At 44.8% G+C, this 25,963-nt stretch overlaps 1 protein-coding gene across 31 annotated transcripts in view; it reads right to left on the reverse strand.

Annotated features, from left to right (window-relative positions):
• ANK3 (ankyrin 3) overlaps positions 1-25,963 on the reverse strand; it is a 1,328,922-nt gene that overhangs the window by 67,333 nt on the left and 1,235,626 nt on the right. For 22 of the 31 annotated variants that reach the window (XM_063961780.1, XM_063961785.1, XM_063961778.1 and 19 more), the window contains 7 exons: positions 23,633-23,844; positions 15,562-15,769; positions 12,970-13,066; positions 12,629-12,857; positions 6,179-6,304; positions 4,323-4,445; positions 1,896-1,922 (listed from right to left, as the gene is read on the reverse strand). In XM_063961780.1, the coding sequence (XP_063817850.1) occupies positions 1,896-1,922; positions 4,323-4,445; positions 6,179-6,304; positions 12,629-12,857; positions 12,970-13,066; positions 15,562-15,769; positions 23,633-23,844 (1,022 nt within the window). The remainder of the gene's footprint in view (positions 1-1,895; positions 1,923-4,322; positions 4,446-6,178; positions 6,305-12,628; positions 12,858-12,969; positions 13,067-15,561; positions 15,770-23,632; positions 23,845-25,963) is intronic. The other 9 variants (XM_063961775.1, XM_063961786.1, XM_063961801.1 and 6 more) reach the window with 1 other exon arrangement.

A 25,963-nucleotide genomic window follows, 5' to 3' on the forward strand; every position in this document is an offset into this window, starting at 1 on the left:
TACCTTGCAAAGTTCAAAAGCAGCTTTGAATTTCCAGCACCCCACAATTGGCTAGTGCACTTTTATTTCCAGCAAGGCACATGGGTTTATGGAGCAAAATGGTCATGTCAGAAGTTTGCACAATTAGAACGGAGGAGCTGGGCGGACAAAAGGCATTTCTAGGACTTGCTTCGTTTTGTTGAGTAGAGCAGATATTAGATGTGTTTTTACATTACAATATTATTGTAATGAGACAAAGTAATGAAGTGACAGTACTAAAGGGTAGGAGGTGGATGAACACTGATATGACATTTACACTTTTGCATAGTGCTCCTTTGTAGGTGCAGTTCTAGGTTGCAGAGAAGGCTTCTCAGAGAAGAAGTAGTACCTTGGTTAGGCTGCACACGCACACCAGTGCATAACCAGGGTGATCTGCAGCACTTATTGGCAGAACTGACTGGTAACATCATAGATAGAATGACATAGGTATAGTTTTGTTTTTTTCCCCTGTTTTTAAATAACCTTTGTCGTGTAGTCTTTCTGTGATTACTGAAAGACAGGGCCGCAGAGAGAAAAGCCACAGACACAGCTACTGAAGAGAGATGGCGAAATCCGGGGAGTTGTAGACACCAACCTCCACCCCCCCCCTTTTTTTTAAGAATAGTTTTCTTGGGGGGGGGGGGGGGAGCAGTTTTGGCAGTGTCCCCCTCAGCAGCATTGCAAAGGGGTACAATGTCCCTCTTGGCTGCTGATCTGGACCCTGCTAGGCCCCTCCTCTAGCAAGCCCGGGTCCCAAATAATTAGAACCTCCCTTCCCCACCCGGGCCACAATAATTAGAACCCTCTGCACCACTGTTGAGAGGAGCAGGCCACTTTTCTTCTGGACTACTGTATATGAAACTAAATGTGTGGTTATAAATTTTTGTATACACAGAACTCATACAACTGGTAATACTTTTTTTTTAACCTTGTTTATTCGTTTGATACCTTTTTATATTAAAAGGATTTTCAAATTATATTGATAAAAACTAAGCTGAAACATTGTTTCTGAAAATATCACACATGCATAATAGGACAGGACAAGTGCTCGGGAACATGTTGAGTTATAAAGCGGGTTAAAGCAAATAAAGAATGGTGCAAAATTTTAACTGAAGCATTTAATGCCTACAAAATTGAGCCTGCACTGAGAAAATAAATAAAAAGTCACCATATTAAAAACCACCTAAGAGTCATAGTTGTGGAATTCCGTTTGCCCATAGTGTACCAGAGAGAAGCACAAGGAAAGACAAAATGATTATGCACTTGCAAAGAAACTGCAAATAATGTCTGAAAAAATTCTACAAAAACAGTAGATTGCAGCTATAAAAGCTGTATGATCATAAAAAAAGGTGATAAATATTAGATATTTGCAAAAATATGTGTCAGGGTTACTGGACCAGCCCTGCCAATCTGGATACATATGAATTACACCTACTAAAAGGGTTCACATACATGTGGCATACAGCTGCAATTAGTTCACATACATGTGGCATACAGCTGCAATTAGTTCACATACATGTGGCATACAGCTGCAATTAGTTCACATACATGTGGCATACAGCTGCAATTAGTTCACATACATGTGGCATACAGCTGCAATTAATTCACATACATGTGGCATAAAGCTGCAATTAGTTCACATACATGTGGCATACAGCTGCAATTAGTTCACATACATGTGGCATACAGCTGCAATTAGTTCACATACATGTGGCATACATGCACACTGGAGAATGAAGGCATGTAGCATAAATGCAATCTAATTGCAGTTAAGCATTGCAATCTATGTATTTCGTATGCACCCAGATTTACATGAATGATCCGATAACCGTGTCTACATCTGATTGAAATAAAAAAAGTTGCATGATTTAGATTACCTCGTCATCTTGGTCTGACTCTGTTTCCTTTGGGATCCAAGATAAGGTAAAGTATAGTGGGCAGCAGGGAAAAGAATATTAGGACATGAAAAGGGAGACGTAGGCAGCAGCGTAAGCACAAAAACAGCAAAGACCGACACAAGAAGATAAATAGACAAATAAATCAAGAATGTAGAGTAACAAACAAGTTATCTGAAAAATACACACTCACGCTGTGAGCTAAGGAACCCACTTTAACATAAATTACAGTTATGACACACACTGGGAACAGATTATTCATCATATTTTACTAAGAGCTTTGTACAGGAGAAATTGATCAAATGACATATACAGTGAGTATAAAATACACACAGTATTAGACTTGTTTACTACTTATATTAACCTTGGACCAGCAATATAATATGAAACACAGAATGATGATGGTTTGTCATTCTAGTACTACACACTGTTATATCCTTTGTAGTGTACTTTGTGCACATAAAACACAGGGGAAGGTACTGTAAGGCAATTATGGCTGCATTTTTTGCTGTGGATGCAGCGCCCAACGCAGGACTCCGGAAAGGTAAGTATAACATGGGTGCAGTGTGGGCCCCCCCGGAAGCAGGGGCCCGCGTGCACCGCACCCATTGTAGAAATGCCAATGGACGTGCCAAGTCCTTTCACAAAGGGGCTTGTCAAGAAATTCTAAAACATCAGAGCACCATCAATCCTCTTCCTTTCTCCTAGAAACACCTTGGCAGGTGAATGCAGCACCTTCTCACCTTAGTGAGGGAGATGACTTCTCAACAGATGGGAGACTTTGGATTAAAACAGATCACATATGTCTGTAATGCATCCCCCTCCTGTTAGTTGTGCACACAACATACAATGGTATAATGTATGCTTTACTGTAAATTATAAAGATATTAAAGGTCTTTAAGAAAACACACAGGTGCCAGAAATCAGAAGAACCTACTATCATTTACAATAACACATGCATGATGGCTCATAGCCAGGAGTGTTTTAAGAGAGGAGGGGACCCGTGTGCAACCCCCATTGTGGCCCCCTCCTCTCCGGCAGCTAGTAGACTCTGGCATAATGCGCAGGTCTCTGGGAACATGGCGTCAGTGCCTTGTTCCCGACGGCATCTCCAGTGCAAATGTGCAAATCACTCGGAAATGGCCACGCACTACAGGGCTGCTGCGGCGGGACTCCGGCGGGGTAAGTATACTATATGGTAGCAGCGTGTGCGGTGTGGGTCCCCCGGACTTAGAGGCTCATGTACACTGCACACACTGTATCCATTATAGAAACGCCTATGCTCGCAGCTCTTCCTGCCAAACATGGAAAACATGAGATCATAACTCACAGTTTATTATACAGAGATAATATATATTTGACACTTGTCTGAACAAGCAATATTTCTGGGGCAATTAATCCTTTGTCTAATTATTTTTTGAGAATGTGAATTTATAATAAAAACACAATACATAGTATCCAGGTGCCAAGCGGTCATTGACAGAATAATTCACTGTAATTATGAGTCACCATGTGAAAGTTGGCAAACCAAATCTGGTGCCATTTGTCCCACAAAAATTGATTAATTTCTCTGAACAAAATTAGTATATCTTGAAAGCTTCTAAGAACAGAAAATAAAATCCCAAACGTTACAATAGGCAGAATAGTCAGGACCCCTGTATTTACGTACCACACTGCCGGTACCCAAGACCCTACTAGCACTAAGTGTTGGCGCTGCAAGGCGTGCTTTACCACCATGAACCTCCCAAATTACTATGTGGAGCTACTCAGCCACTACAGAGCTTACAAGTCAATGTATAGCATATTGCTGAAATCTGCGCAAAGCACTTTCTAGGATTCTATATTTTGTATTCTGCTGCTTTTTTTTTTTTTTTTGCTGTATTTGTGGTGTTAATATGACATGGTTAAAATACAAATACATGTTTAGATGACAATTTTATGTGATTCCATAATATACTTTAGATATATTTTTAACAAAATCTGTACTCAAATTTAAGTTTCCCCTACTAGGAAGCCTCCTATTCGTATTTAAGCCAGTGGTGGAACCAGGAATATAAAAAATATGCAAAAATGTTTAAAAATCCCGATTGCCTGATCCTGAACAAAAACATTTGGGATCAGGAAATCAGGTAACATATTGAATTTCCCAGATTCCCCTGCCAATTGGTGGAATCGGTCGTCGGATCAGCGATACTATTGGATCTGGGAATTGGGGCTATGATGAATGGGGGCCTTTAGACCAGAGGAAGTGGGTCGATCCTTAATAAGGAGAAACTGCACATTTAGTTGGGTTCTTGTTTAAATCGACAACACGGACATGGAAAAATTACTATTGTACACTATTAAATTCTTTAAAAGTTCTAACTAAAGCAATATAGAAAAACTATCTTTCAATTAGTAACTCGTTACCTTTTTCTGAGTTGGTAGAGTGATATTGAGGTTGCAGACGGCAGTCTGTGGCAGGCCTTTTGTTGTCTTTGGCTCTTTCAAAAATGACAGTCGACCACAGGGCTCTTGGCTGGGGTCTCTCACCTAAAATTACATTTTAAAATCAGCTTTCAAAGAATGCAAAGTCTGACATCAGATAAACAGATTTCACATGTCTCCATAATAACCTCAATGCTGACAAAATATTTTATTACTGTGCCTGGTGACATAATAGATCTTGCAATGTAGTTTATTTAAAAATGTGTAATAGCCTGCAGGTTGCAGACATCCCCACGTTTTCAGTGATTTAGCTGCTAGATTTAAAGCAGCAATCATTTAAATAGTGCCAAACCAAATTGGTTCTTCTTTGACTTTATTGGTGCATTAAATCTAGGGGCTTAATTGCAAAAAACCTGTGGGAGGCTGCAACTCGCAGGCCATTATATTTTCCCATCATGGGGGAAATGTATTAGCCAGTGATCTGCAGGCATTGGCGAGATTCCAGCAAGTCTTTCTTATGTTTCAAATTGGCCATCATTTAAAAGGCAAAACCAACCTACCGGTAATTTTGCTTTTTAAATGATGCAAACTTTAAAATATCAGGGAAACTTGCCAGAATCTCGCTGCTGCCCGGAACCCGCAAGCTTTCTTTATGGAGGGAATCACAAATGAGCAATCCAACAGGGATCAACAGAATGAGCCTGCTACAGTGGCACAGTTTGGAAGCTCACGGCTCCTTTGCGATAAAACTCCCTAATGCTGGAGTGCTAAGAAGGAACAAATTCACCTGCATAAATCTACATTGAATTCCAAACTAATTTCACACTACACGGATAATTATTTATATACAACAAGGATTTTTTTTTAATGATGTTGGCTTTCACTACTTGTTCATAAACTATGCCCAATGTGATGCATACTCCAACCATGTAACTAATACCCCTTTTCCACTAGCTCTAAAACCACGGGTAAATGTGCGGGGGCGTGCATTTACCCCCTGTTTTTTCCTAGTGGAAACGGCATCCCCGGCAAATTCTCGGATCAAGTGATACAGAAATCCTACCCGGGTAGCTTGCCGGGTTGAAAACGTGTTCAACCCGGTAAGCTGTGTAGTGTAAACGGAAGCCTTGTCGAGGCGACACGGCTCCCGTTCACAGTGAATGGAAGGGCGGCGCTGGGAGATCATGTGATCTACCAGCGCTGCCCCTGCCGCGTCAGCAGCAGCTTCACCAACCCGGTAATATGCCGGGTTGGTGGAGCTAGTGTAGAAGGGGGCTTTAGCACGGGTAGCAGCCGTGTCAGGCTCCCGGCTGCGGCCCGTGCTACAAGTGGAAAAGGGGTATAAGTAAACTCTAATACAATCTGTTCTTTAAAATCAGTAATTTTCCATGTAACTATGGGGTAAATGTATGAAGCAGTGATAAGAGTGGAGAAGTGAGCGAGTGGAGTAGTTGCCCATCGTAACCAATCAGCCGTTCTGTATCATTTTATAGTATGCAAATTATATATCAATGCTGATTGGTTGCCACTGGCTCACTTCTCCACACTTATCACTGCTTCATACATTTACCTCTATGGCCTATAGACAATGTGTAATGCAGAGATTCTCAAACGCGGTCTTCAAGGCACCTCTATGGTCCAGGTTTTAGATATATCACATGGCTCAGCACAGATGGTTAAATCAAATTGACTGATCTGCTAATTAAATCACATGTGGCCAATCAAGGATATACTTAAACCTGGACCGTTGGGGGTGGCTTGGGGACCGTGTTTGAGAACCTCTGGTGTAATAATGTATACTGCTAAACAGTATGTATCAAATTAAAATATTTGTGTACCTTCACAGAAAATGGAAGTCTGTTTTCTTTGAAAGCATAGAAATTAAAAATAAGTTGCTGCCCTCCTTTCGTTAGTGGGGTGAGGTTTCCATAGCAGTCAACATGGATGGGTTTCCCCTCTAGTACCTGTATGGATGATAAAAACAATACATTTAATATTATAGACTAATAAATATGACTATTAGTAAAATGAGCAGCCACTGTCTTGGAGGGTGGTGCACTTTCTTTAATCACTCTAGTAACAAGAAGCCAGAGCTGTACTGATTGATGGACTAATACACAGGAGTAACAGTGATGTCAGATCACTTACTGTATAACTAACAAACTGTGCTTTGTAACTTGAGCTGCTTCTTCTTTATCAACAACCTGTTAGTGTTTTAGCGGTTTGTTATGGGAAATGAATATCAGTTAAGGGTGCAAAATTATACATGGACATTCAAAGTTGCAATGGCCCTGCTGCCAACTAAATCTGACTGCATGTTTTACCGCCCTCTCTCCTCCAACCCCTCCTGCTCATAAGGGAGAATTGCTAACTGATTGTCAGCAACCCTCATGCTTTCTCAAAATAACAATGTCTTGCTACCACTGTTTATTAATAGGCTTGCTTTATGGTTGTATTTTTATTTCCATTAGTTTTAGTACATCATGAATAATTTTGAATTTCTTATGTTGGCTACACAATGTACTGAGGACCGAACAATGGGATCAATATTTAAGCTGGACTGACTGTTTAGGTCTCAGACTAAGCAGATGGAGTAACTCTGGACTAGGGGCTTAACAGTGCAGCCAGAAGATGACTGCACGCACACACCTACAGAAGTCACTATCTCACTAAATGGGTAAATGTATGAAGCAGTGATAAGAGTGGAGAAGTGAGTAATGGTGTGTACACATGGTGAGATCCTTGCTATGCCCGATATTCACTTTGCGATTTCCCCTGAACTCCCCGGAGCCCAGCACCACCGATCTTGACTAACTTTTCTTGAGATATGGACTATGTGTGCTTACGATTTTGGCTTATGTGAGATTTTGGCTTATGTGAGATGTCATTGACATGTGAGATGAACTAGATAGTACACCGATCTAGCAAGGATTGACTTGCCTGCACAGTCTATCTTGTCTTGCGATACCGACCTGGCGGGACCGCGCATCGGGATCGAATCGGGATCGCAAGTGGCATAACACCTTGCGATTTGCACTAACTTTTCTTGCGATTTTGATTATATAGTCAAAATCGAAAGAAAAAATCTCACCGTGTGTACACACCATAAGTGGAGAAGTTGCCCATGGCAACCAATCAGCATTGAAGTAACATTTTTAACTTGCATACTATAAAATTATATAGAGCAGCTGACTGGTTGCCATGGGTAACTCCTCCACTGACTCACTTCTCCATTGCTTAGTACATCTCCCCCAGAACTGGAAAGGAAAGATCTGCTTGGCATGTTTTTTTTTTTTGCACCATGACATTATATGTTTCAAATTTTATTTTAATTACAACCTAAACCAGCATAGATCAGTAAAACTCCATGGAGGAATTAACATGACTTGTAGCTGCGATCTATTCAGGGAACGTGTAAAATGTGCTAGCTGCACACCGGAAAACATGGTATTGCTTTGCTACGGGATACGGTCATTAGGTCGACCACTGTTAGTTGACATGCATTAGGTCTAAAGGGTCACTAGGTCGACATGGTCATTAGGTCGACATGTTCTAGGTCGACAGTTCAAAAGGTCAACATGAGTTTTCCCCCATTTTTTTTTCCAATTTTTGAATTTTTTCATACTTTACGATCCACGTGGACTACAACTGGGAACAGTAACCTGTACCAAGCGCAGCGAGGCACCTTGCCCGAAGCATGGCGAGTGAACACAGTGCACTAACAGGGGTTCCCCGTCACTTTACGAAGAAAACAACGCCAAAAAAGGGTAAAAATCATGTTGACCTTTTGACCTGTCGACCTAGTACGTTGACCTAATGACCATGTCGGCTTAATGCATGTCGACCAATAGAGGTCGACCTAATGACTGTCAACCTAACTTGTGTCGACCCAACGACCCATACCGTTTGCTACATTAGGCATCGATAGTTTGCCCAGCGCATATCAAGCCTAGGTGTTAGGAGACGCACACTGTGAAAAATAGCAAGCATCCCATCATGGGCCACCTCCTACCACAACAACACAACGGCTTTCAATAAAAGAAATATTTACATTTTTCCATTAAACTGCTCAGTGTAGCCTCGTTTATGTCAATGAACATGAGAGGGGCACATGGGACTGTCTTTAATACATGTAGCAATTTAGAATTGCTCGGAATGTATGTGTGAATGACAATCTCTACAGAGAAGTGTAAAATGTGGCACATTAAAATTATAAGGCAACACCCAAAGACAGCTGTCCATGAGCGTGTGCAAAACACATGTTCCTTCACAGACTAGAAATGGTCACTTGACCAGCACAAGGAATGCTCCTAGAAATGTACCCTCTCTGCCATGTTCTCATTTAATAATTTCATTTCATAAAGGGAAATATTGTTATTGCTGGCTATAGGATAAATGTAACTGGAAGTAAAGGGGGCATTGGTTATAGGATAAATGCATATGATATTATAAATGAAATATATTGGGCCTGATTGAGATGTGGATATAGCGCCATCCTTGGCCACAAAGAACTGATTATTGGTACTTTGCCCGTGTGCAGGACCCGTTCTACATATGTGCGAATGGGTCCTGCAACACAAGACGTAGGACGTTAGCAGCCTGTCAGTGATTGACAGCATGCTGTCGTATGGGGGGTGGGGAGAGGGGGGCATCAGCCTCCGTTTTGGGTGTGTTACCACTGTTTAGGGGGAGGGAAGAGGTCAGGGATCTCCATCGTTGGACGGATATTTCCTGGCCTCTGCAACGGGCGGCTTGCAGGTCCTCATGAGTGCTGCAAGCGCCTGATTGTGACGGGGAAAATCTGAAACTCCGTCTTTGGATGCAGTTCGAATCAATAATGCAGCAGGAGGCATCATGCCTCCTGCTGCATTACCATATTAGTGCTTCTTACATAGAAGCATATCAGTGCTTCCTACATACAAGCAGCAGCGATAGCACCTCCGTCCACATCTTAATTAGGCCCATTGTGTCAAAGAAGCTGTGTAGTGGAAGCACACACTGACTCAGAACTTGCCCACTATTATTTATTTTGCCAGGATAACCGCAGACCTGTAATCATCATACAGTAAATGTTCACAGCCCTATCACTATCTAACAGAGATCTATTCACTTTTCACCAGCCAGCTTTCCTGCTGTCAGTCCCACAGATAAATGGCTCAGACAGCCTTTTTATACTTTAGACTCCTCCTCCACCACCCAGACTGACAGGCAAGAGACACACCCACCCTGTTTCAGGGAGTTCCTCACGGGTACACTGGTTGATCGATTACATGTTTTCAGCTGCACCAGACTGCAGGGGAGAGGTGCACTGCAGATAAGACCAGTGCCGTCCCTACCCGCTCAGCAAAGTCTGCAAAGCAGGGAGGCACCGGACACACGAGGCGCTCTCCCTGCTCTGCTACTACACCTTGCTGCCGGCTGCTGCTGCCCGCGCCTGTCACACTGTAAATATAGCAGGCAGCAGCGGCGCCGTCAGCATACACAGAAGCTGTTCATTGTTCTTTCATATCATCGACCTCCCCTCTTCCCTCTCCTCCCGTCAAGCTGTATAACAGGCAGGCAGCAGCATCGCCCCTTCCCTCCCCTTGTCAGTATAGACACAGCAGTCTCAGCAGTGCCTGCCCCCTCCCCTATCCCCCCTCTCTCCCCTCCCATCAGTGTAATTTTTGGGGCCCGGGCACTTTCAGTTTTTCATTTGCAGCCACATGCTGTACTGTGTGCTCATCCTCACATAGCAGAGCTGGACAGCCGCCCACCTCTGGACTGCTCTGCTGAGCCTACTTCTTGACATTAGGCAGGAACAGGAAGTCATGTGATGCCCATATGACTGCACGACTGGAGGAGCCTTCAGTCATGAAAGGAGCAGCCAGCACATACAGAGAGGCAGAGACTCAGGTACTTCTGCTGCTAATACACTGTGGAAAGTGGCATACTAGTGTGTGCTGGGGAGGGTGGTATAATAGTGATAAGTGTGTGCTGGGGAGGAGGGGGTGCAATATTAGTGAGTGCTGGGGAGGGGGGGTATATTAGTGTGTGCTGGGGAGGAGGGGGTGGTATATTAGTGTGTGCTGGGGAGGGGGGGTATATTAGTGTGTGCTGGGGAGGAGGGGGTGCTTTATTAGTGTGTACTGGGGAGGGGGGTATATTAGTGTGTGCTGGGGAGGAGGGGGTGCTATATTAGTGTGTGCTGGGGAGGGGGGTGGTATATAAGTGTGTGCTGGGGAGGGGGGGGGGTATATTAGTGTGTGCTGGGGAGGGGGGTGGTATATTAGTGTGTGCTGGGGTGGGATATTCGTGTATTCTGGGGAGGGGGGGTATATTAGTGTGTGCTGGGGAGGGGGGGTGGTATATTAGAGTGTGCTGGATAGGGGGGTGGTATATTAGTGTGTGCTGGGGAGGGGGGTGGTATATTAGTGTGTGCTGGGGAGGGGGGGTATATTAGTGTGTGCTGGGGAGGGGGGGTGGTATATTAGTGTGTGCTGGGGAGGGGGGTATATTAGTGTGTGCTGGAGAGGGAGGTGGTATATTAGTGTGTGCTGGGGTGGGATATTAGTGTGTGCTGGGGAGGTGGGTTGTATATTAGTGTGTGCTGGGGAGGGGGGTGGTATATTAGTGTATGCTGCGGAGGGGGGTATATTAGTGTGTGCTGGGGAGGAAGGGGTGGTATATTCGTGTGTGCTGGGGAGGAGGGGGTGGTATATAAGTGAGTGCTGGGGAGGGGGGGCGGTGTATTAGTGTGTGCTGGGGAGGGGGGATGGTATATTAGTGTGTACTGGGGAGGGGGGGTGGTATATTAGTGTGTGCTGGGGAGGGGGGGTGTTATATTAGTGTGTGCTGGGGAGGGGTGGTGGTATATTAGTGTGTGCTGGGGAGGGGAAAAATAAGAGTACATTTAAATTTTTCTCTTTTTATTTTCTTTCAAGAAACAGAAAATACATACTCCAAGAGTATATATATATATATATATATATATATATATAAACCTAATTCCGTTATGCAAACACACACAACACAAAGGGGTCAACTGAATTTGCCGACAGTTGAATAGCGCTGGGAATTAGCTCCCGTCGCTATGCAATTTTGCTCATGTTAAGTCGGCAAATACCCGTTCTCCCGGACTTAACAGGTTGATTTGTTGGGAGAACGGGTATTCTCCGACGCACCTGCCCGGCATGATGCTGATTCCCAACAGAATCAGCCTGGCACCACCACTCTTGTCGGATTTCTGCTCTCACCCCCCCGGGGTTGCGAGAGGAATTCCCAACAATTAAGTGTCATATGGTGCTGTATTGAATAGCGCCGGGAGCTAATTCCCGGCGCTATTCAACTGTCGGCAAATTTAATTGACCCAAAAGACACAAAACAGACAAAAATAAATGTATTATTATGGTTCAAGCTAATTGTTATTTATCAGGTACTTGATATTTCATTGCTGTCCCTTTTTTCTTTCCTTTAAAATATCAGTATGTATACCAGTCCTTAGAAGGTCACAAACTGAGGATAATAAAGGCTCAGGTACTTACCTCAGTCGGTTTCCTTAATCCTTACTATAAAACAGGCTAATCATGAAAACCTGCAGAAAGAGCTTTATCACGTTTAGGGGGTACCAATGGCGATCAAAGTTTAGTGAAGAAGACATATTGATGTGTCCCTTCTCAGTTTAAAGGCTAATTATGGCAAATACAATTCGTTTTCCGCAATAAGCATGCCCGTGGGTGTATATGCATCCATGAGCCATAGGATCGCATGGTGTGTACGCTCCTGCAAACAGGACGCAGCTTGCGATGCAGCTGCTTGTAGGTAAGATTAGGATGGCCACATCTGCATTTGTAGGAGGGCGACAAATTTAAAGTTTGCAGGAGGGCGCCGCACACCTTAGCACCGGCCCTGGGTAAGACATACATTTTCTATCCTCCAAATACAAAACTTCCCTGGGACTATCAGCTAAATACCCCTGGTTCATCTTTAGCACACTGATCCTACTGCCACAATATAATTTCATTTAACTAGTTGTTCATATCTGTACTACTGCCATTACATTCAGTGATATAAGGGACTTATGATTTATGACTAATTAGTACAAAGGATTCTGTATAGTCAGATTTGGGAGGAGGTCTATGGGCATGATGCCACGAGTTACCACACTGGGTGAAACCAACCCTAGTGACACCACTAATGGTCCCTATACAGACTAAATGAAAAAGCCTAAGAAAATTGTAATATCTGGAAAATAGTGTCCAGGTCACAGCTGAGCTTTTGGTGGCGCAGTTTGGGTTTGAGAATCTTACCTCTATGTCTTTACTCCTAGCAACTTCTTCAAAGTTCTCCTGCTGTTCCAGTGTTTTGTCCACTTTGTCATCAGTCATACAGAAGCAGCGTAGCCGGGCTTCCACTGGATCATTCATTTTGGCAAATACCACAAACTTGGCCATGTATGGAACGCATATTAATTCCCTGTAGAGCTGTGTCGCCAAACTAACGGTTTCGGGAATCTGATGACAGTCACCAAGCCAAAATCTACATGACACCAAAACATATTGCTATACAGGTTCCACAAATACAGCACTCTGAAAATTGCAGCATATTGAAAAAACAGTAGTTTATTATTTAGGAATATTGATGATATTACCTGGCAGACACATTGGTTGTGAAAGAGACACAGTCACTGACAAATGTTAGGGGAGTTGTTCCTGTAATGTCCTCCCACTGAGCCGGTGACGTCCCACCTGTGAGAAACAGCCGGAATACGACCAGTTATCAATGACAATGAAGACACAATACAGTGTATACACACACACACACACACACACACACACACACACACACACACACACACACACACACACACACACACACACACACACCATAGCTTAGTTCTACATACAGTATACATGCTGTTAGGTTGTGTGTATTCATGTTAATAAACAGTAGATGCCAATTAATCTGTGAACTATCACGGTTTGCAACCGTTAACCTACAAGATAATTTTTCATAATATCGGGGCCTATTTATCAATGGTTCTTTTAGTACAATTATGTAGAAACTGCAGAGTTTGGCTCTTTTTAGATGGTGTAAACCTCTTTAAACTTAAGGAAGCTTACTCCCAGGAGACAGATGTTCCGATCCTCTCCCGCAGCCTCCGCACAGTATCAGAAATGAACAGTCTGCGCATCCTAAATGTGAAAGACTCGTCCAATATGCCGGGGAAGTAACTAGTATGAGCAGCTGTTCTTGCTACCGCTGTCCCTGTGGGCTTATTGCATAGTGGGGATATTTTCTATCGAAATGAAAATAACCATTGCGCTACAGATTTGTTAACAAGCGTGATAGATTTTATTTTATATGATTGGGAAAAATGCATACATAGTCATCATTCTATATTTTTTTTATTTTTATTTATTTAATAGCATCTAATCTTAATATTGATCCCAATTATGTGACCATTATAAAGCATACAATCTATATAAACTGGCCAGTTGTACAGTATATATACATTTTGTTATTTCTTTTACTATTTAAAGCACTGAATATTGCAGTCAGATTTTGCCAGCAAAACAGGCTCCAAATTGTAAGATTTTGGCTGTTGCAACCCCCCCAAACTGACCAAGCCACATACAGTGTGTGCAGTGGCGGATCTTGCCACGGGCAAGCAGGACTTTTGCCCGGGGCGCCGCCTTCCGGAGGGCGCTGGCGCCATCCGGAGGGCGCCGCACCGTGGCAAGATCCGCCACTGCTGCCCGCTGTGTCCCTGTCCGCCTCCGCTGCCGTCCCCGTCCCGATCCCCGTCCGCCTCCTGAAGGGAACTAGACGCTATGCGTCTAGTTTCCCTTCCTGGAAAGTAACTTTGCTGAGCGGTGCGCGATGACGTCATCGCGCACCGCACAGCAAAGGTCCTCTCTACGAAGGGAACTAGACTCATAGCGTCTAGTTTCCCTTCGTGGAGAGGACCTTTTGCTGTGCGGTGCGCGATGACGTCATCGCGCACCGCTCAGCATTCAAGCGGCGCTTTTAATGTACAGGGGGCGTAATTGACCACGCCCCCTGTATTAGGCCACGCCCCATTTCCTGCCCGGGGCGCAGAGCGCCCTTGAACCGGCCCTGAGTGTGTGATACCAGCCTTAACCATAAAATCTGATGTAACTGAATGACGTGTCAGAATAGAATGTTGCTAGACCCCTTCCATGGAAATGTGTGTGACGTCAGACATTAGAAGCTTTAGAAATATATTATGGCAGCTGAGGGTGACATTTTATTCTCAGTATGAGTGGAAAGTATGAGTTCATACACCATGAACACTCAAGCACCTACAGTAATCTAATAATAATAATTTTATTTATATAGCGCTCTTTCTCCAATAGGACTCAAGGTGCTTAACAGATACATAGCATAATATAGTACAGAAATAATGAAGTACAGAAAAGCTTTTCATTAAATACAGAGGCATGTAGATACTAAAGGGACATTATGGAAATGCTTGAGTAAACAGGAAAGTCTTGAGTCTACTTTTGAAGGATTCTATAGTTGGGGCCTCTCGCACTGTGCGGGGAAGTGAGTTCCATAGAGTCGGAGCCGCATGACTAAAAGCTTGACCCCCAGATGAATTACGGGAGATTCTAGGTACTGCTAAAAGTCCTTCATCTACAGATCGCAGTAATCGAGTGGGGCAGTATGGGGTCAGAAGCTGCTTCAGGTACCTTGGGCCCTGGTCATGTAGTGCTTTGAAACTCAGTAAGCCAATCTTGAAGATGATTCGCCATCTTACAGGCAGCCAGTGAAGGGAGTAGAGGATGGGTGTTATGTGGCTAGAATGGGGCTGGTCGGTTAACAGCCTGGCAGCTGTGTTTTGCACCACCTGTAAGCGGTGTAATTTTTTTGCTGGGAGACCAAGATAGAGGGCATTACAGTAGTCTAATCGAGATGATACAAATGCATGTATGACTTTTGGCAGATCATCTGAGGGAATTAAGTGCTTGATTCTGACTATGTTCCTCAGGTGAAAGAATGAGGATTTGATTGTGGCTGATATCTGATGTTTAAGTGTCAAGCCACCATCCAGGACAACGCTAAGATTCCGCACACAATCAGTGGCTTGCAATTCAGAATACCCAATTCTGACATAGACAATCACCGGCATGGAGGTTAGTGTGGAATACCAACCGTGTAAATCAAGGAGGTACAGGGGTTAATTCAAATGACTGACCTGTTTTAAGTTTCTGCTTACCTGTAATACTGCACAGCAGCCTCAGACTGGGGGTGGTGTCTCCTTTATAACCGTTACTAACACCTTCACCTGACGGTGGCGGCACTGGAATGGTCATTGTTATTGGCTTGTGGAATTTCCGTCTTCTGGGTTCCACAGTGACGATGGGACTGAACGTTGCTCGGTTTCCAATTACTTTTTTTACCAGTTCATCAGGTACTGGTTGGGCCTGTAATTTATTAATGTTTTGAATAATGAATTTGTAACCATGCAGCATCAATTAAAGAACCAACAATAAAACAGGTAGTGTTTCAAATTTTTCCATTAACTCAAATATAATTTTTACTTAATTGATTTGAAAAGTACTTGGTTGCTGAGCTGAGCAGGTGAATATGCGGCCAAGCAGAACGGATATAACATAAGGTGCAAAAACAACACTTTTCTTCTGCCGTGTGTTGAGTTTTTAGCATTAAATGATAATGGACATCAAATCGGGACAAATAATTCTTTTTGTGTTTGAACAAATAGGACTGTAATTATTGTGCATATACTTTATAGTACATTATATACAATTTTCTTGACATTTCTGAGTCAAAACCAAAGAGAAATTACTTTTCATGCAAAAGGAAGAGGTTATGGGCCTAATTAAGACCTGATCGTTTCTACGATCAGGCTTTAGACATGTGGGGGGATGCCCAGCACAAGGCTAGTCCAGCCCGCATGTCAGGCCCAACACCCCCCCCCCCCCCTTCCCCACACAAGTACAATGATTTTGTACGGGCAGACTAGTTCCTAGCCAGCGCAGCTCAAGCGCGCTGGCAGGGAGCTACTCGTCGCTGCCCGGGTCGCAGCGGTTGCGTGTGACATCACGCAGCCACCGTGGCCCGCCTCCCCAACGGTCTGGGCATGCCTGCGTTGCCCGGACTGCGCCCCTTAAATGACGGCCAAATGCCGCCGGCCTACCCCCTCCCGCCCAGCGACCACCTCTGCCTGTCAATCAGGCAGAGGCGATCGCAGGGATAAGACAGCCGTCGGCTGCCTGGCAAGTGCCGGCGCATTGCGGCACCAGTGCATGCGCAGTTCAGACCTGATCGCTGCTGTGCGAAAACATACAGCAGCGATCAGGTTTGAATAAGCCCCTATGTCTGCCGCCAACAACCATTCGGCATCCGGACTCCAGGTTGACATCAAAAAGGTCGAAATACCTTAGGTCGACACCAATTGGTCGACGCACCTTAGGTTGACGTGGACAAAAGGTCGACATGGACAAAGGGTCGACATGGAAAAAGGTCGACATGAGTTTTCACAATTTTTTTCTTTTTTGGAACTTTTTCATACTTAACGATCCACATTGACTACGATTGGAACGATAATCTGTGCCAAGCGAACCGGAGCGGAGCAAAGGCACCATGCGAGGGGACGTGGTGCACTAATTGGGGTTCCCGGTCACTCTACGAAGAAACGACACCAAAAAAACATAAAAAACTCATGTCGACATTTGTCCATGTCGACATTATTCCTGTCAACCTTTTGTCCATGTCGACCTTTTGTCCATGTCAACCTAAGGTGTGTCGACCAATTGGCGTCGACCTAAGATGCGTCGACCTTTTTGTTGTCGACCTGGAGTCCCAGACCCCAACCATACATCCTCTGCCCAAGCCAAGCCTACTCCCATTTATAGGGAGCAAATCAATTATCTGTGACACTGCTGATGCCATTGGAAAGCTCAAAACGGCAGCATATTGCAAGTGCAAAATCACTCATTTTACCTAGCACCAGCTGTGGCACAAATCCAGACCGGATTTTTACAGTAGCTTGACCAGAGTTTAACCAAAGTGTACAATTTTTTTAAATCATAATTGTTTTTGAACTTTCAATTTATGTAAAGGGATAAAGATAAGAAAAATGGGGAGGGATGTAACAAAAAAAAGAAGGGAAGGCTTGGGGGCTTTAATCCTCTCACTTATTTTACATAGCTCTAAGACTGTTCCTATAACTAGAGGAACTCTAAGGGATCAAATCCAATTAGTGCCAGTTTATTTATGGCGTAAGGAAGTGCACCTGTATGCCGCAATTACGGTACTACCAAACTCCAGACCCACAGATTTTTTTTAGCAGGCCCATAGGGCGGAGTACAAAAATCCACAAGTCTGGGGTGAGATCAGGCTGCATGGGGTGATGATTTGCGGTGCAACTGTCAGTGTTCCTATGCCGTTACAAAGGCTACTAACCCCCATCGCAGCTAATTGGATTGGCCACTAAGATTTGACACAAAAAGCATACCTTTCATACACACAGGGTCGGACTGACCCACAGGGGTACAGGGGAATCACCCGCTGTGCCCCAGTGCCCAGGGGCCCACCACCTACTCTATGGATCAGGTTCCAGATTGTACATTTGAATTATACATATGTTACCATTAGAGATGAGCGGGTTCGGTTCGTTGAGATCCGAACCCCTCCGAACTTCACGTGTTTTACACGGGTCCGAGGCAGCCTCGGATCTTCCCGCCTTGCTTGGTTAACCCCAACGCGGCCGAACGTCATCATCCCACTGTCGGATTCTCGCGAGATTCATATTCTATATAAAGAGCCGTGCGTCGCCGCCATTTTCACTCGTGCATTGGAGATTGAACGGAGAGGACGTGGCTACATTCTCTGCCTGAAAAGCTCCATATCTGTGCTCAGTGTGCTGCAAATATCTGTGCTCAGTGTGCTGCAAATTTCTACGTTCTCTGCCTGAAAGGCTCCATATCTGTGCTCAGTGTGCTGCAAACATCTGTCCTCAGTGTGCTGCATTTTGGTGACCAACAGTATATAGTTGTACAGTACAGTAGGCCATTGCTGTATATTGCAGCTCCGTGTCACTGCAAGTATCCATTCCATATCTGTGCTGTATTTTTGTGAGCAGTATACATAGTAGTACAGTGCAGCATTTTGGTGACCAACAGTATATATTTGTACAGTACAGTAGGCCATTGCTGTATCTTGCAGCTCTGTGTCACTGCAAGTATCCATTCCATATCTGTGCTGCATTTTTGTGAGCAGTATATATAATAGTACAGTGCAGCATTTTGGTGACCAACAGTATATAGTTGTACAGTACAGTAGGCCATTGCTGTATTTTGCAGCTCCGTGTCACTGCAAGTATCCATCCCATATCTGTGCTGCATTTTTGTGAGCAGTATATTTAGTAGTACAGTGCAGCATTTTGGTGACCAACAGTATATAGTTATACAGTACAGTAGGCCATTGCTGTATCTTGCAGCTCTGTGTCACTGCAAGTATCCATTCCATATCTGTGAGCAGTATATATAGTAGTACAGTGCAGCATTTTGGTGACCAACAGTATATAGTTGTACAGTACAGTAGGCCATTGCTGTATCTTGCAGCTCCGTGTCACTGCAAGTATCCATTCCATATCTGTGCTGCATTTTTGTGAGCAGTATATATTAGTAGTACAGTGCAGCATTTTGGTGACCAACAGTATATAGTTGTACAGTACAGTAGGCCATTGCTGTATCTTGCAGCTCCGTGTCACTGCAAGTATCCATTCCATATCTGTGCTGCATTTTTGTGAGCAGTATATAAAGTAGTACAGTGCAGGATTTTGGTGACCAACAGTATATAGTTGTACAGTACAGTAGGCCATTGCTGTATCTTGCAGCTCTGAGTCACTGCAAGTATCCATTCCATATCTGTGCTGCATTTTTGTGAGCAGTATATATAGTAGTACAGTGCAGCATTTTGGTGACCAACAGTATATAGTTGTACAGTACAGTAGGCCATTGCTGTATCTTGAAGCTCCGTCTCACTGCAAGTATCCATTCCATATCTGTGCTGCATTTTTGTGAGCAGTATATATAGTAGTACAGTGCAGCATTTTGGTGAACAACAGTATATAGTTGTACAGTACAGTAGGCTATTGCTATTGATATAATAATATTACTGGCATATAATTCCACACATTAAAAAATGGAGAACAAAAATGTGGAGGGTGAAATAGGGAAAGATCAAGATCCACTTCCACCTAGTGCTGAAGCTGCTGCCACTAGTCATGGCAGAGACGATTCAATGCCATCAATGTCGTCTGCCAAGGCCGATGCTCAATGTCATAGTAGAGAGCACGTAAAATCCAAAAAACTAAAGTTCAGTAAAATGACCCAAAAATCTAAATTAAAAGCGTCTGAGGAGAAGCGTAAACTTTCCAATATGCCATTTATGACACGGAGTAGCAAGGAACGGCTGAGGCCCTGGCCTATGTTCACGGCTAGTGGTTCAGCTTCACATGAGGATGGAAGCACTCATCCTCCCGCTAGAAAACTGAAAAGAGTTAAGATGGCAAAAGCACAGCAAAGAACTGTGCGTTCTTCTAAATCACAAATCCCCAAGGAGAGTCCAATTGTGTTGGTTGCGATGCCTGACCTTCCCAACACTGGACGGGAAGAGGTGGCTCCTTCCACCATTTGCACGCCTCCTGGAAGTGCTGGAAGGAGCACCCACAGACCAGTTCCTGATAGTCAAATTGAAGATGTCACTGTTGAAGTACACCAGGATGAGGATATGGGTGTTGCTGGCGCTGAGGAGGAAATTGACAAGGAGGATTCTGATGGTGAGGTGGCTTGTTTAAGTCAGGCACCCGGGAGACACCTGTTGTCCGTGGGATACATATGGCCATTGACATGCCTGGTCAAATGACAAAAAAAAAAAATCAGCTCTTCGGTGTGGAATTATTTTAACAGAAATGCAGACAACAGGTGTCAAGCCGTGTGTTGCCTTTGTCAAGCTGTAATAAGTAGGGGTAAGGACGTTAACCACCTAGGAACATCCTCCCTTATACGTCACCTGGACCGCATTCATCAGAAGTCATTGACAAGTTCAAAAACTTTGGGTGACAGCAGATGCAGTCCACTTACAACTAAATCCCTTCTTCCTCTTGTACCCAAGCTCCTGCAAGCCACCCCACCAACTCCCTCAGTGTCAATTTCCTCCTTAGACAGGAAAGCCAATAGTCCTGCAGGCCATGTCACTGGCAAGTCTGACGAGTCCTCTCCTGACTGGGATTCCTCCGATGGATCCTTGAGTGTAACGTCTACTGCTGCTGGCGCTGCTGTTGTTGCTGCTGGGAGTCGATCATCACCCCAGAGGGGAAGTTGGAAGACCACTTGTACTACTTCCAGTAAGCAAATGACTGTCCAACAGTCCTTTGCGAGGAAGATGAAATATCACAGCAGTCATCCTGTTGCAAAGCGGATAACTCAGGCCTTGGCAGCTGTGTTGGTGTTAGACGTGCGTCCGGTATCCGGCGTTAGTTCACAGGGACTTAGAGAATTTCTTGAGGGAGTGTGTCTCCGGTGCCAAATACCATCTAGGTTCCACTTCTCTAGGCAGGCGATACCGAGATGTACACAAACGTCAGAAAAAGACTCACCAGTGTCCTAAAAAACGCAGTTGTACCCAATGTCCACTTAACCACAGACATGTGGACAAGTGGAGCAGGGCAGACGCAGTACTATATGACTGTGACAGCCCACTGGGTAGATGTATTGCCTCCCGCAGCAACAACAGCAGCGGCGGCACCAGTAGCAGCATCTCGCAAACGCCAACTCGTTCCTAGGCAGGCTACGCTTTGTATCACCGCTTTTCATAAGAGGCACACAGCTGACAACCTCTTACGGAAACTGAGGAACATCATCGCAGAATGGCTTACCCCAATTGGACTCTCCTGGGGATTTGTGACATCAGACAACGCCACCAATATTGTGCGTGCATTACATGTGGGCAAATTCCAGCACATCCCATGTTTTGCACATACATTGAATTTGGTGGTGCAGAATTTTTTTTAAAACGACAGGGGTGTGCAAGAGATGCTGTCGGTGGGCCGAAGAATTGCGGGACACTTTCTGCATTCAGCCACCGCATGCCGAAGACTGGAGCACCAGGAAACACTCCTGAACCTGCCCCGCCATCATCTGAAGCAAGAGGTGGTAACGAGGTGGAATTCAACCCTCTATATGCTTCAGAGGATGGAGGAGCAGCAAAAGGCCATTCAAGCCTATACATCTGCCGCTGGCGGTGATGCAGGGCAGTCTGGAGCGAGTGCTGACATCTGGTCCGGACTGAAGGACCTGCCAACGATTACTGACATGTCGTCTACTGTCACTGCATATGATTCTGTCACCACTGAAAGAATGGTGAAGGATTATATGAGTGACCGCATCCAAGTAGACACGTCAGACAGTCCGTACGTATAGTGGCAGGAAAAAGAGACAATTTGGAGGCCCTTGCACAAACTGGCTTTATTTTACCTAAGTTGCCCCCCCCCTCCAGTGTGTACTACGAAAGAGTGTTTAGTGCAGATGGTCACCTTGTCAGCGATCGGCGTACGAGGTTACTGCCACAAAATGTGGAGAAGATGATGTTCATCAAAATGAATTATAATCAATTCCTCCGTGGAGACATTCACCAGCAATTGCCTCAAGAAAGTACACAGGGACCTGAGATGGTGGATTCCAGTGGGGACGAATTAATACTTGGTGAGGGGGGGGGATGTACACAGTGAAAGGGGTGAGGAATCGGAGGATGATGATGAGGTGGACATCTTGCCTCTGTAGAGCCAGTTTGAGCAAGGAGAGATTGATTGCTTCTTTTTTTGGTGGGGGCCCAAACCAACCAGTCATTTCAGCCACAGTTGTGTGGCAGACCCTGTTGCTGAAATGATGGGTTTGTTAAAGTGTGCATGTCCTGTTTATACAACATAACGGTGGGTGGGAGGGCCCAAGGACAATTCCATCTTGCACCTCTTTTTTGTTTTTATTTATCTTTGCATCATGTGATGTTTGGGGCCAATTTTTTTAAGCTCCATCCTGTCTGACACTGCAGTGCCACTCCTAGATGGGCCAGGTGTTTGTGCCGGCCACTTGGGTCGCTTAGCTTAGTCATCCAGCGACCTCGGTGCAAATTTTAGGACTAAAAATAATATTGTGAGGTGTTCAGAATAGACTGGAAATGAGTGTAAATTATGGTTATTGAGGGTAATAATACTATAGGATCAAAATTACCCCAAATTCTATGATTTAAGCTGTTTTTGACGGGTTTTTGAAAAAAAAACACCCGAATCCAAAACACACCCGAATCTGACAAAAAAATTTCAGGGAGGTTTTGCCAAAACGTGTCCAAATCCAAAACACGGCCACGGAACCGAATCCAAAATCAAAACACAAAATCCGAAAAATTTCCTGTGCACATCTCTAGTTACCATATACTGCACATGATTATGGCATATTTTCTACAGCGCATTGCTGTTATTAATCTGGTAAATTATCATGCATGCACTAGGAGTATTTACTATATATATTTATCAAGAAGCCCATAAAATGCACTCTCTAATGGATAGCCAAACCTCTAAACACGGGCCCTTACCACTGGATTTCCACGGTGGGCCTTTCATGCCCCAGTCAGATACTGCATTCATACAAGTACTTGTCTAGATGTCTGACATAAAGAAGGAAATTTAGAAGTGAGGGATGGGGAATTATTACTAAAACTGGGATAGTTGGGTAATATAATCTTACACAATACTATTTAAACACACACAACAACAACAAATAGCATGTGGCATACGTAATAGGGCCCAAGTTTGCCGGAGGTGCGGGATGCCAGCCAATCTTGGATGTTTTTTTAAAGTGGCAATCATTTCCAAGGCCTTGTAAATGATTGCCACTTAAAAAAAAGCCAGAGATCAGTAGGCATCCCGCAACACCAGGCAAACTCGGACCCTATTACATATGTCCCCTACTTGGGCACATTTTCTCCACTTAGAAGTCCCATATTAGTCCCTGTAGTATGAACCAGTGCTTCAAGAGGGGGTAGTAGATACATATTATACGTGCTGGTCTGCGGTGCCTGGTAGGGACCTGAATCAATAAGGGAAGCGGAGCAACAAAATGTTCACAGGGCCTCATATTCTGAACAAGGTGTAGACATGCCACCATGCTTGGCCTTACCCACTCTCTACGGGGCTCACATGAAGTCTTGGTGGCCATCGGCATGAGTGGACACATTTACTCCCACTCATTATCCAAGGCAATTACCTGTAGCCCAACACGAATTCTTTTAGTCAGTGCCCCCTCTGGAAAGGACGCCTGAACACGTGGGACTGCTGTACTCTTCAGAATTCCTCCTTCAGGTCCAATCTGGTTACTCTCTTGCTTTATCCGAGACACAACCGCAAAATACTGAGGGAAATCCTTTGTAACAATTCTACATATTCTCTTTTTCTCCAGTTCTTCTGCGCTGTCCAGTTCTTAAGTGAAAAGAGAAATAGTTATAGTTCTTGTATTCATCACAGAGTAATCATTAGCTGTGTATTCTCTGTGCAAATAATTCATTAATTTGCAGGTAATTGCATTACACCCTTGCATTGCTTAATATTTATTATTTCCAACGTTTGAATCAGCAGTTATTGATCTATACTAAGGACCCTATTCAGTAAGGATTGCTAATTCAGCTTTTTAGCAGAATTTGCAATCCTTTGCCTCGCATGCTGGGGCTGCCCATCGCAGGACAAGGTCGCCCAGCTTGCTTTTCTAAAGTGTGCTTACATGTAAAGAAAACTGCAGACTGACACAGGACTACCAGCAATTCTGCCTTTCACCCACATGCAAACTCATCTGTGTATTTTCACTATAGCAGACATTTTAGATGAGTTGTTGTAAGAGATCTACAATCCTAATTTCTCTAACGTCCTAGAGGATGCTGGGGACTCCGTAAGGACCATGGGGAATAGACGGGCTCCGCAGGAGATAGGGCACTTTAAGAAAGCTTTGGATTCTGGGTGTGCACTGGCTCCTCCCTCTATGTCCCTCCTCCAGACCGCAGTTTTACACTGTGCCCAGAGGATGAAGGGCGCACTGCAGGGAGCTCTCTTGAGTTCTTTGCTACAGAAAGCATTTTTGTTTGGATTTTTACTTTTTCACAGGGAGCACTGCTGGCAACAGGCTCCCTGCATCGAGGGACTGAGGAGAGAGGGGCAGACCTACTTAACTGATAGGATCTGCTTCCTCGGCTACTGTACACCATTAGCTTCAGAGGGGGTGAACACAGGTTCGTCCTGGGCGGCCACGCCGCCGTTCTCCTCACAGAGCCAGAAGAACAAAAGCAAGAAGACGTCTCAGGCGGCAGAAGCCTTTAGCTTCACAGAGGTAACGCACAGCACTGCAGCTGTGCGTCATTGCTCCACATCACCTCACACACTCCGGTCACTGTATGGGTGCAGGGCGCAGGGGGGGGGCGCCCTGGGCAGCAATAATAACACCTCTTAGATGGCAAATAGGTATATACATGTACAGCTGGGCACTCTACATGTATATAATTGAGCCCCCGCCATTTTACACGATTTTGAGCGGGACAGAAGCCCGCCGCCGAGGGGGCGGGGCTTCTCCCTCAGCACTCACCAGCGCCATTTCTCTCTCCACAGAGGAAGCTCCCGGACTCTCCCCTGCTTACACACGGTGAAGGGAGTTTAAAAAGAGAGGGGGGGGCACATAATTGGCGGATAAAGTATAATACAGCGCTGCTGGGGAAAAGCATTCTGTGTTGGTCTCCAGGTTGTTGCGCTGGGGTGTGTGCTGGCATACTCTCTCTCTGTCTCTCCAAAGGGCCTTTCAGGGGATACTGTCTTCAGAAAAAGTTTCCCTGGGTGTGTGCAGTGTGTCGGTACGTGTGTGGAGGGGGAGTGCTTGAATGTCAGGTCGCCGTCGGCAACGCCGACACCGGACTGGGTGGATATGCTGAATGTCTTGAATGCAAATGTAAATCTCCTGCATAAAAGATTAGACAAGGCTGAAGCTAGGGATCAGTCAGGTAGCCAGTCCGTGCCTGTCCCTGTGGTGCCAGGACCTTCAGGGTCTCAAAAGAGCCCCATATCCCAGGTCGCTGACACAGATTCCGACACAGATACTGACTCTAGTGTCGACTATGAGGATGCAAAATTGCAGCCAAAGGTGGCAAAAGGTATTAGGTACATGATTATTGCCATAAAAGAGGTTTTGCATATCACGGAGGAGCCCCCTGTCCCTGACACGAGGGTTCACATGTATAAAGGGAAAAAGCCTGAGGTAACGTTTCCGTCCTCATTTGAGCTAAGCGAATTATGCGAAAAGGCTTGGGAATCTCCGGATAGGAGACTCCATGTTCCCAAAAGGATTCTCATGGCGTATCCTTTTCCACAGAAGGATCGGATACGATGGGAATCTGCGCCTAAAGTAGACAAGGCGCTGACACGCTTATCCAAGAAGGTGGCACTGCCTTCTCCGGATACTGCTTCCCTCAAGGATCCTGCTGATCGCAAGCAGGGAATTACCATGAAGCACATTTACACACATTCAGGAACTATAGTTAGGCCGGCTATGGCGTCGGCCTGG

The sequence above is a fragment of the Pseudophryne corroboree genome, chromosome 3 (genome assembly GCF_028390025.1).
Source record: "Pseudophryne corroboree isolate aPseCor3 chromosome 3, aPseCor3.hap2, whole genome shotgun sequence".
Taxonomy (NCBI): Eukaryota; Metazoa; Chordata; class Amphibia; order Anura; family Myobatrachidae; genus Pseudophryne; species Pseudophryne corroboree.